Source organism: Miscanthus floridulus, chromosome 5, assembly GCF_019320115.1.
Source record: "Miscanthus floridulus cultivar M001 chromosome 5, ASM1932011v1, whole genome shotgun sequence".
NCBI classification, from domain to species: domain Eukaryota; kingdom Viridiplantae; phylum Streptophyta; class Magnoliopsida; order Poales; family Poaceae; genus Miscanthus; species Miscanthus floridulus.
In genome coordinates this window covers 80,767,798-80,780,138 of record NC_089584.1, presented here as the reverse complement: position 1 = coordinate 80,780,138, position 12,341 = coordinate 80,767,798, and the positions used below count along the sequence as shown (strand labels likewise).

The 12,341-nt window shown below is 45.9% G+C and overlaps 1 protein-coding gene across 1 annotated transcript; it reads right to left on the bottom strand.

The window, feature by feature from the left end:
• Window positions 1-478: 478 nt before the first annotated feature.
• On the bottom strand, window positions 479-4,466 carry LOC136452442 (uncharacterized). The gene is made up of 6 exons (XM_066453057.1): window positions 3,477-4,466; window positions 3,059-3,144; window positions 2,593-2,739; window positions 2,282-2,405; window positions 967-1,250; window positions 479-858 (listed from the first exon to the last, which is right to left on the bottom strand). Exons 1-6 carry the CDS (start codon window positions 3,673-3,675, stop codon window positions 766-768), a joined length of 933 nt encoding a protein of 310 aa, XP_066309154.1. The 5' UTR covers window positions 3,676-4,466; the 3' UTR covers window positions 479-765.
• Window positions 4,467-12,341: the final 7,875 nt, after the last annotated feature.

Here is a 12,341-nt window from a genome sequence, read left to right as displayed (position 1 = left end):
GTCTTTGACTTCTTATATACGGAGTACTTTCAATAATCTTATCTAAGGCCCTGTTCAGCTGACTAGAAAAAAACGGCTGATGCTGATTTATTATGAGAGAGAAACATCATTGTTTTGTTGAAAAAGGTATGGCTATTAAGTTCGGCTGGCTAGAAAAAACGGATAATACTAATTTATTATGAGAGAGAAACACCGTTGTTTTATTGAAAAAGGTACGGCTATTAAGTTAAGCGAACAAAGCCCAAGAGTCAGGAAACGGTATGACGTCCTTCCCACATTTTCAAGAGACACGTGATGATGTCCATTCATCGGGAGAGAGAAACAGCCAGGCTACCGCCACCAATCGTTATGTTAGTACCCACAGAGCTAGAAGAGTGATTCATCCAGGTGAAATACAACATAATAACCAGATACAAAGGGACGAGACACTGAGCATCACCATTGTCTCTCGGCAGTAAGTGGCGAAACAGTCAGTCAATTTAACTTGCATTCTTCCTCAACAAAGCCCGTAAGTTAAGCAGTAAAAAGATATCACGTAGTATATGTACCTATATATATCCCCAAAGTCAACCTCACTAGAGCTGTATGTGACTCCCCACCTGCCGACCGTGGTTCTATATTCGTATTTTAAGTACATGGACTTCGTCCCTAGAACACATGTTTATCCAAACTAATATATATACATACACATCATGCAAAAGTAAAAACATGCAACAAAAGATGCGACACTTATGTCCATCATCTGCAAAAGTGCAACTGTGCAAGCTACATGAGCTGCAACACCTTCAAGCGCTGCTCATGCTCCGGATCCATCTTTGGCGGTGTGTAACCCCCAGGAAGGTCCTCCACCACATATCCCTGTGTGTCATCAAACACAAAAACAAGAATATTTATTATTACTCTCTTTCCCTGGCTCGGAGCAAATGATGAGTGCAAACACTTTAATTTATAAGCCGGTTAACTTGCCTTTGTCAGCTCCTTCTTGGTAAGTATGTGGTAGTGCCGCTGCCAGATCCTCTGGATGGCCACAGTTGCCGCAAAGAACCCATATGCAACTCCAAGGATGGCCAACATAATAACAAATATGACAGCGAAAGCAAAACAGGCTTCCATTGAAGCTGGTAAGTCCACTAGACCCCACCCAAAGCAACAATCACGGGATCCAACCAAGCACGGATCGTTGTTGTTGTAAGAGGAGAGGTGTAATATTAGCCCAACAAATCCAACCAGTACAAAGAACGCAACCACACCTGAACCAAATTTATGGGGAAAATATCAGTAGCTGATTCAATAGAAGGAGATATTAGCATCTTGTCCTCGAACAGGTATGGAAAAACTGCAATCTGGAATGTTATGATTGTTTAAGCTAGAGAGAACCAGAAAAGGCAGCGTTAATAGGGTGTCAAATTACATATCTGAATTTGAATAACTACACAATTTTATTTTCAATGTATAAGGGGAAGAACTTGAGGCCTTACAGGGCAATGTACATGAATTAGTATTACAGCAGGTCAGCAACAAGCAAGAGATGTCTTGCATGCCACGAGGGCCGCACGGTCGACGCCAGCGAGGACCGCACGGTCGATGTCAGCGACAGCTCTGCCGCACGCCGCCTCAAGAGCTTCACCAGGCGCGTGTTGAAGAAGGTCGACTCTCCGCTTATTCGTGAGCCCCCCAAGCAGCCTCCTGCTAAGCTAGTCCTGCCGTGGCGGAGCAGGCGGTTGGCGGCTCAGAGACTCTCTCGAGTACCTGCTTCCAAGCGAGGTGAGGTGCTGATCATGCGGCGTCTGGGCTACACCAACGGTCCATCAGCGCCATCCGCATCGGAGCTGGAGGCAAGATCTTCGACGGCATCCTGACTACGTCCAACGTCGAAGCACTGGACGCGCTCTTCCCGGACGGTGGAAAGGGCTCGTCTAGACAGCTGCGAAGACGCAAGGCCACCTCCTAGGTCGCACCGCGGCGTTGGTCTTGGTTGTTTTTCATTAATGTAATATCGAAACTAGAGGTCTTTTGTTAGGACGGTCCAGTTATGGCTGTTTTAGGTCGACCTCCTTCGGCGCTCGATAGAAGCGCGTTGTTTGTTTGTTTAAACTCTTCTACTTAATATAATGATACGCAAATCTTTTGCGTATTCGAGAAAAAAAAACTGATGCATGCATACAGTCTATATGGTATATGTATTTACTATTTAGCAACCAGCCACTAGTCATCATTGTATTATCCGGCTATCTGAATCTTCATAACAATTGAAAGTGCAACTACAGAAGAGAATGCATACCAACACAGTAGTAAAAGGGCACTGGATGCTTTGACAGAAACCATTCCCAATCATCAGAAAATTTGTTTCTGAAGCTTCCATCTTTATCCAAAAAATATGCCATACCACCTATGGCTGAGATGGTCTGAAAAAGCATTGAGGAGCAAATGAGGTGCACACATCAAAATGCACGCCTGCTGTAGTCACCTGGTTCACTAAGCTTTAACCCAAAGAAATAATATATGCAAGCTGTTCGCAGTCTATTACTAATGACAAATGACTATGAATAATAAAGAACAATATAGTGCAATAAGAGGAAAAGGTGATCTCACAGCTTGTATAACAAGGAATATAGTGATAACATCTCTTGCAACAAACAACCGGAACTTCATTCTACGACAAATGTCATCCTCCAGACATTCAACCCGTAGATGGAATCGCGCCTTGCATGTTGTGCAGTGTGAAAAGGCAGTTCCTTCCTGAGGAGATATTTTAAGAAAACATAACTTAGGGCTACTATGCTTAACCAAACAATGTATATCAGTAACTAGCAAGTATATTATGATTGAATTGGCATAGGCAGTTTACCCATGAAAGATCAAAACCCAACAATATTACATATGTTAGGATATTCAATGTGCTGTCGATAAGGGTTTATTAAGAACTTTTGTTAACTGGGAATTTGCACCTAAGTGTGCTCCTTGTCCTATGCTTGGGATCTTGAATTTTGACATAAGCTTATAAGAAAAGCAATTTGTGACAGAAGAATGTACGCACATACCAAATACTAGGTGTTACCTTAACAGACCTCCAGTGGTCAAGGCAGGAGCGATGCACGAACTGCTGTGTCCCCTTGCACATACATGGAGATATTAGCTCATCACCTACACCAAAGCCAAGAGAAGCAATGTCTATCACCAACAGAGCCACAGGATAACCTCGAAGACTAATAATTCGCTGCTACATTAACAACCAAAAGGCCAAGATCCTCTAACGCTTTGGCGATTATCAGAGTTGCAAAGTAACTATGTGGCCCTAGCAAACGATCCAAACATACAATCCAACGGCGACAGTAGCGTCCATGATCCAATGACACGGCAATCGTAGAACCCCTGCACCAATGTTGCACGGGCCGACGATCCTTTGCTTTGCGCACAAACTTACTAAAAAGAAAAGGTAACGAACACCGGCAGTCAATTGGGGGGCTGGGGCTCACCATGCTCAGAGTCGGACTCGAGGCAGATGCGGCAGCAGGCGGCGGACGCGGCGTCGATCTCCTCGTCGGTTATCTCCGGTGAACCAACGGTCGCAGGCGAAGGCTCAGCCGGCGACGGTGGGTGCGCGAGAAGGGGAGCGGTCACGGCGTGGGGGAGATCGCCGTCGGCGTCGCGATGAACGCGCTGCGGCTCGACCATGGCTGGCTGAACCCACAAAATCCCAATCTCGAGGGGAAATTGGGGGCCTTGGGCTCTTGGAGTTGACTGAGAGAGAGGGGATTTGGAGAATTCGGCGTCGAAATGAATTCCCCGTCGTCGCGGGTTAGTGCCCTGTCCCCGTTCCCGCGGCGGTAAATTTTCCCTATCCTCGTCCCCGTAAAGGCTCAGGGGAGCACTTCTTTCTCATCTTCATCTTTGCTCGGAGATTTAATCCCCGTGGGGATCTCCATCCCCGCATCAACACGTGAAGCCGCGCTCGCCTCTACCGTCGAAGCCGCCCTCGCCGTTGAGCTCGACTCAGCTCACCGGAGCCGAGGCTGTCGCCGTCGCCCGTGCTCTCCCTCTGCTCCGCCCTCTCCTCTCCTCCTCTGCTCCATGTCCACAGAGCGCCGCTGAGCTCCCTCTCTTTGCTTCCCCTTCTCCCTCTCTACTCCGCGCTCACCGCCGCCTACCGCTCTGCTTTCCCGTTCTCCCTCAGCTCTGCTCCTCCCCGTGGACGCTGCTCGCAGCACTGCCGCACGGCCGGTCAAGCCGAGGCCGCTGCCGATGGCGCCCCGTGTCTTGCTCTCCACCTCACCCCGCGCACTTGCTCTGCCCTTTTCCCCTCCTCCACTCTCTCTCTCCTCTGCCCTCTTCTTCCTCGCCTGGGTCGCCGTAGAAGCCGGCGCCCTGCGCCCTCCACTCCTTCTGTCTCTCGACTGAGGCGAGCGTGCGAGAGCGAGAGCGAGAGCGAGAGCGAGAGAGCGGCGGCTGGAGGATGGGAGTAAGGGATCGAGGAATTAGGGTTGGTTGACGCGTTATATACCTCCGCGATTTATTGGGCCTTTACATGGGGCGGCACCTAGGCTGCCTGCTGTGCTACGTGCTTCGCAGGGCGGGTCGACGGAGACAACCTTCCTACCAAATCTTTTCCCATGGGGATTAATTCTCCTCCATCCCCGTCCCCTAATGGAAGAATTCACCGTGGGGAATCGAGGATCGGGTCCCCGTTGCCATCTTTAATTCGGCGTGAAACTCGGCGAAGGCCGAAAGCGTCGGCGATATCTCTGTTCTTTTTCTTTTCTTCTGGATCTCTGAGGGCCTGTTTGAAATGGGGCTCTGGGTGGCCCAGAGCCCTCCAGCTACAACTTGCGTTGTTTGATTTGTTTGGCCCACCAATGACTCAGGTCCGCGGGCTGCGAAATACCCCCTCTCTCTCTCATGGCTCCCAAGAAACGAAACCCAGGGCCGTTTTTTCTGGGCCAGGCCAGCTGAAGCGCTTAAGGGCACGCTGGAGTCACCGTGTGGAGGTGTTGTCGAGTTTTCACCGGTTCTCCATCCGCACAACAGCTCACAGCTGATGCCGCCGCCCTGGGAGGCAGGAGGCGAGGCAGCGCTAGCAACTAAGACCTAGGCGAACGCGCGCGCGAGGTGCAGCCGTTGCCGCTCTTGTTGCCACCGCCGAGCCAGGTGGAGTACGAAGAGGTGATAGGGCTGCCATCCGACGTGCCGCGGGGCCACTTCGCGGTGTACGTGCGCGAGCGGCGGCGTCGGTTTGTGGTGCCCAACGCACTGCTGGACTGCCCCGAGTTCCGGTCCCTGCTGCGGCGCGCCGAGGAGGAGTTCAGGTTCGCGGGCGCCGGCGCCAGCGGCATCCTCGTCCTCCCCTGCGTGGAGGTCGCATTCTGTTCCCTCACCAGGATCCCTCCGCTCTGCAATTTCTCCGTGGCCGCAGGACCCACCGCTCGCGGCGTAGGTCGAGGTCTCCCTCTCCCTCAACATCTTCTTCCTCCTGCCCGCGACCATCTTCTTCCTGGATGCCGGGGCCGGCGGAGATAGAGGGCCACTCGAGCTTGGTCGCATCTGAGGCGCCATGGGCTTGTTCGTCGTCTGCCGTTGCCGTCGAGCTTGCCTCTGCCGTTGCCGACTCAAGCTCATCGCGGGGGTGCTGCTCCTACCCGTGTTCCTTGTCGGCGCTTAGCAAGTGCTTGATAGAATGCCGAAAAGAGAAACAGGAGGTAACTTCAGCGTATTCCAAATGCAAGGTTACACCAAATCAAATACAATCCCAGCTTGACCTGGCTCACTAGAAACATGGCAATCAAACAAGAGGTGCTGCACCTTGGCTAGGCTTTGGCTGGCCACAGCCAGGCAAGCCGGCCGAGCCACTCTTGCACCCTATATCAAATAGGCCCTGAAATTTCGAGTTTTTCTTTTACTTCCACGTCACCACTACAACATTTTTAACCTCAGCCTTTTCAATTAGGGCTTCTCCAACGCAAGGAGAACACGTAGTATCGGATGCCACCCGGAGAGAAACCATGGTTTATGGGATGGCAGCGGTACTTCTGCAGCCTACTAATGTAGTCCATGTAAGTAAAAGCAGAGATAGAAGAGGAGAAAAAGAACATGATGGGACCCAACAATAAAAAGATGGATGGTTGTGCAGTTGTGCCTTGCGTTAGAGAGTTTGGATACCCAACCCTGCGGGGGCAAAGCTTTTGTACTGGGGATAACAAGAAGACTCTTTATGTTGGTGCTGCCGGTAGATCTCCAAATATTACTATTCTCTCTTCTGAATTTCTCACAAGCCAAAAATAAAGAATAGAAATGACTCTTTAGAGTACTCCTAAGATCTAGAGAAACTATTGAAAATTACAAAGATACAGAGAGTAAACTCTATTAAAAAAACTATTCAAATGAAAATTTAGAGAGTGAATTTTGAAATTGGACATACTCTTGAAAAAGGATAGGATATGTTTTCATCCATCCTGTCCGTTTCTATACTTTTTTATATATAAATATGGAACGGGCAAGAGGAAGGTGAAATATTTTGGCTTGTTTTTGTCAGGTCACGTTTTTAGTGATAGATGGTAGATGGTTATAGCTTAAGTTTTTTTATTGTTCATTTCTGAACTCCCATACATGTCATTTTATCTTCTCATAGCTATTTTGATACCAGTCTGTAGTCGTGCGTGAGATTAAGGAGGCGTTGCGCCATGCAGGCCCACCTGTCGGCACGTGAACTCAACATTTTGGTGGGGTGTATGGAGTCTGGGCAGGACGAGGAGCCGGCTAGACCTGGACATTTACCAGTTTTTAGTTGTAGAGATTGTTTGTTTCTGAACTCCCACACATGCCATTTTATCTTCATTCTTTGGCTATTTTGATACTAGTTTGGAGTCGTGCGTGAGATTGTGGAGGCATTGCGGCATGCGGGCCCACCTGTCGGCATGCGAAATCATGAACCCAACGTTTTTACCGAGGGTGTAGGGAGTCCGGGCAGGATGAGGAGGCGAGTAGACTTGACATTTATCGCTTTTTAGTGTTACACATAGAGATAGAGAAGCGATAGAGAAGACATAGAGATATGTGTAAGGAAAATAGACCCTAGGCCTATTTACATTAGATTTCGGTGTTTGATGACCAATATAACCAAATTGGACTAATGAATTTGTAATTGATTGTTTTATAGTTCAATAGGGTGCAAGACGTGACTTGAACGAATGCGACGTGATGATCCGATGATCAACACCATAAGCAAGACCCTAGAAGCACAAGAGAAGACCCAAGATATCAAGCAAAGTCTAAGCACGAAGATAGAAACCAAGCCGGACGCAACATCACGAAGAAACATGCTCGGCAGAGTGACCGGACGTAGCGACTGGATGCGGCCCTTATAGCGACCGGACGCTCCGATCAGTTATGCGGCAACAGAAGGCGTCAGCAGCAGCGATCGGACGCTGAACAGTAAAGTGATTGGATGCACCGATGACACTGTTCATCATCCCGGCAACACATTCTGTATTGACCAGACGTTGGCGGCAAATCGACCGGACGCAAGACTCCAGCGTCCGATCGAGTATAGAGAGGTTCCAGAGCGGCAAAATTGTGACCGGACGCGTCCGATGGCATGTGACCAGACACCAATAGTGTTCAATCAGTTGATCGCGGCTCTAACGGTCGGGACGACCGGACGCGTCCGGTCAGGACGACAGCAGCGTCCGGTCAGTAGCAGAAAAGCGGGATTTCATCCCAAACGACTACTTTCTCCACGAGGCTTATAAATAGACCCCCAACCGGCCATTTGACATCAGTGGAGCTAAGAAAACATACCAAGGGTGTTGATACACCATATTAGTGATCTCCACTTGCATAGAGCTTAGTGATTTATTAGGTGATTAGCGTAGGTGCTTTGCGAAGTGCTTAGGTTGATTAGACCACCGCTCATGCACTTGCTCTAGATTTAGGCCTAGTGTTTACTGAGGTTTGCATACCTCTTATCACTCGGTGCTTGCGCGCACCATTGTTGTACATCGGAGGGGCTTGTATTCTTGCTAGATCACACCAACCACGTTTGTGGTGTAACCGCCACCGTGTACCGAAGGGAACAAGGCCCACGGCGGTTCGGCTAGAAGCTTGATATTGAAGACGGCGGGGAGCAGTCTGGGAGAAGCACACCGAAGACCCACTTGCGCGTGGGGAAGGCCCGAGACTATCCACGGAGTTACCCCGACCAGGAGCTTGGCCCTTGCGAGGGATTCCTTACGAGGGGCTCCAATGAGGACTATGGGGAAGCTTGCGCGCTTCTCGATACCTCGGTAAAAATACTAGAGTCGTCGACGGGAGTTTGCATATCTCTACCCTACTCTTTAGCTTCTGCATTTATATTGTTTGCATATCTCCTTTTTTGCGGTAGAGATAGCAACACACTAGCAAAACTGTAGTTGCAAATTTAGATAGTTTATCTTTTGCATAGGTTTTGCTAAGAATAGAAAAAGAGACCATAGTTTAGAATCATAATTTTAAGTTGCCTAATTCACCCCCTCCCTCTTAGGTGTCACAGTCCACTACAAGTGGTATTAGAGCCGGTTGGTTCAATTTGGACCTTTGGCTTAACCGTCGTTGAGCCAACGCTATTTAGAGTGGTTGTGATGGATACCTCTAGTCTTCCGTACTTTGACGGCACTAACTTCCCTTACTATAAAGCTACAATGGCTGGTCATCTTGAGGCGGTAGACTTGGGTGTTTGGAGAGTCACTTGTGACAGGATGAAACCCATTAAGAATCCTGATAAACTCACAAAGAGTGAAGAAAAGGAAATTCATTTCAATGCTAGAGTTAAAAATTGCTTGTTTGAATCTTTTAGCATGGATGTGTTTTACCAAGTGTTCACTTTAAATATGACACATGAAATTTATTTAAAACTCCAAGAGCTCCATGATGGCACAACTAATATCCATGAGCAAAAACATTGTCTATCTAAACAAAATTATGATTTCTTTGAAATGAATAATGATGAGCTTGTTCGTAATATGTATTCTCGTTTGAATCTAATTATCAATGAGCTCCATTCAATAGGATTAACAAAGCTAGATAATGCGAACATCGTGAGGAAGATCATCTCTGTGATACCACAAAAGAAATATGCAAGCTTGATCACCATCCTTCACAATATGGAGGACTTGAGCACCATGACCCTAGCCATAGTCATTAGCAAGATAGTGGCATTTGAAATGTCACACAAGATGGGTCAAGAAGAAGCTTCTTCATCAAGCAAAGGCAAAGCTCTCACATGTAGTGAGAAAAAGAAGATGAAGGGCAAGCGAGTTGAGACAAGCTCAAGCTCAAGCTCCTCAAGTGAAGATGAAGAAGAAGAAGATGATGATGATGATGAAGATTCAAGTGATGACGATAAATCTTCCTCCTCCACCTCCGACATTGATAAAGAATCAATCAAACTTATCAACAAGGTGAAGAAGATGATCCAAAGGCTCAATGTTAGGGGTGTGCCCATCCAAATTCAAAATTTCGTCTTCACCAAATCAAAGAAATGAGCAAAGAAAGAGATGATGCTATGGATGCGGCGAGTTGGGGCACTTTGTGGAGTTTGTCCAAACAAGTCCACACCCAAGACAAAGAAGAAGGCGTGCAAGGACAAAGCCCTCACATCAATAAGGTCATGGGATGATTCTTCAAGTGAAGAAGAAGACCATCACAAGAGGCGAGGGCACAAGCACTCATCATCAAGCATCTCACGTGTGTGCCTTATGGCATGAGGTAACAAAAAGTCTATCCCTAGTGATAGTGACAATAATAGTGAGAGTGATGATGAGCTACCTTCTTATGATGAAATTGTGCAAGAAAATCTTAACTTTGCTAAAGTTTGCACTAGTCAACAAAAGAAGCTTGAAAAAATAAAAGAAAACTAGATAGCTCACAACAAGCTTATGCTACTTTGCTTGAACAATATGAAACTTTTGCCAATCTTAATATGGAGCTATCTACTAAATTTGAGCAACTTGAGGCTAGTGCAACAACAAGTGAATGCACAATCAATGATGAGCAACTTGTAAAGAAAAATGAAAAAATAAAGAAAAAGTTAGCTAGCTGACAAGATGCTTATAAATGTTTGCTTGCTAAAATGGAAACTATGTGCAAACATTGTGATGAGCTAATGAATAAAGTTGCTAATCTTGAAGCCGTCGGTTCTACCCCCACCGAGGCACCTAAAAGGAAAGGTTCAATTTTTGACATGCCTAAAAAGGATGCCTCTACTTCTGGCAATGATTTATGTTTAGACTCACCCTTGTGTAACCAAGTTTGTATTAAGAAAGTTATTGTAGATACATGCACACAAGAGGTTACATTGGAGAATGAGCAACTCAGGCAAGAAGTGGCTCGCCTCACCAAGGACTTGACTCAAGTAAAAGGCAAAGCAAAGCAAGCTCAACTTCATCAAGATAACACTGTCAAGGGAGTGGAGAAGCTTGATGAAGGACAAACCGTGGTTTGCTACATGTGCCACAAGGAAGGCCACAAGCCCTATGAGTGCGAGGTGAAGAATGGGGGATTAGCAAAGAAGAAAGAGAAAAAGCAAACAAGCAAGCTCTCCAACACCTACACCAAAAAGGTGGACAAGAAGGCCTCCACACCTTATCTCTTGAAGAAGAAGAAAAATGACAAGGTGGTGGCCATCAAGGTGAATAAGCAAGCCAATAATGGGGTCAAACGCTTTTGGGTGCCAAAGGAAATCATTTCCAACATGAAGAGCACCAAGAAGGTTTGGATCCCGAAAGGGAAGTGAGAAGTCCAATGGACTTTGGGCAATTTGGGGACTTGGCAAAGTATGGGTGCATTTCATGAGGTGCATCATATTGGATCATGTTAATTGCCAAGTGGGTTAGTGAATACTATGGACCCAAATTCCCCTTCCCATGTTAGGTAACTAGATTTAAATTTTCTACAGGTGGTATCTTTAAGCATCTAGTTACTTTTCATGCCTAGGTTTGCATTTGCATGCTTAATCTTTTATCATGCGTACACTAGGTATATCTTATGGTAGATTTGCTCGGTTTCACTTCTAACTCTTGGAGCAAACCTACATGGTTTAAATTGTTTAGGAGCACGGCACATAGCTTGTTTTACAATTGTTCATCTAATATGTGCCAAAGTATAAATTGTAGATAATTTCTCCCGAATATCACCTTCGAAAATGATTCTCACATTCATGTGATGTCATCTTTTAAGTGGTATTTTTTATTCTAAAATCAATGTGCATGTCTTCTACAAGTATTCCATGCTTGTGTGCACAAATTTAGGGGAAGGTTACTCTACAAGTTGGATGCTTTGAGACTAACACCTTTTTAAGCTCATCATGTGTGTAGTAGTCTCATTGCAAGGAAAATGGAGTCCTTGGAGTTAAGCATCATACTTCAAATATCCACCTATTGCAAGTGGTAGAAATCAAAATTGTTTCCACATGTGGTATTTCTAAACCAATATCATCGTGTTGATTTCACTTTGGTAGTTATATGCTTTCTCCATGCATTATATAGATTAAACTCCTTTGAGAATTAATTTGCCAAGTATTCACAAACTACATTCTCCATCATATGTAGGTATATATTTAGGGGGGAGCTTAGTCTATGTAATGTGAGAGTCAAATTTTGTGACCTATTCCACTCCACATTCAAAGGATCACAAAGTTTGACCCTCCCTTGTGCCACTAATGTCTTCCTTTTTGGTGTTTGATTCCAAAGGGGGGAATTTAGAGGACCAAAAGCAAGCATTAATTTGTAGGACCAAAAGCAAGATCATAATAATTTACAAGTGGTAATAGTCTACAAGTGGTAATGGTCCAAGAAAGGGAGTATAGTGGATTATGGATTAGCCTATGTAATGGGGAGAATTTGTAGGACCAAAAAGCAAGGCTTAAATCCATAATACCACATGGGGACATTTGCAAGGGCAAGATAAGTTTTCAAAAGATGTTTACATGTAGTACCTTTTAGCTTTACAATTGGTATCTTTTAGTCTTACAAGTGGTACCTTTTAGCATCATATAACCTTGTCCTTTGCATTGCATCCTAGCAAGTAGATAGTTTTTAAAATCCAAATTTTATTATTTGCTTGCTTTGGTCGTGTTGTCATCAATCACAAAAAAGGGGGAGATTGTAAGGAAAATGGACCCTAGGCCCATTTACTTTGGATTTTGGTGTTTGATGAATTTGCAAGTGATTGTTTTGTAGTTCAATAGGGTGTAAGACGTGACTTGGACGATGGCGACATGATGATCCGATGATCAACACTATAAGCATGACCCTAGAAGCACAAAAGAAGACCCAAGATATCATGCAAAGTCCAAGCACGAAGATAGGAACCAA

Bases quoted from the DNA above. Each gene is read 5' to 3' on its own strand.
- LOC136452442 (XM_066453057.1), bottom strand. From the start codon at position 3,675: ATGGTCGAGCCGCAGCGCGTTCATCGCGACGCCGACGGCGATCTCCCC. The intron at 3,145-3,476 runs GTGAGCCCCAGC...GCTTTGGTGTAG, and splicing joins CGAGTCCGACTCTGAGCATG to GTGATGAGCTAATATCTCCA. The intron at 859-966 runs GCAAGTTAACCG...GATGACACACAG, and splicing joins CCAAGAAGGAGCTGACAAAG to GGATATGTGGTGGAGGACCT.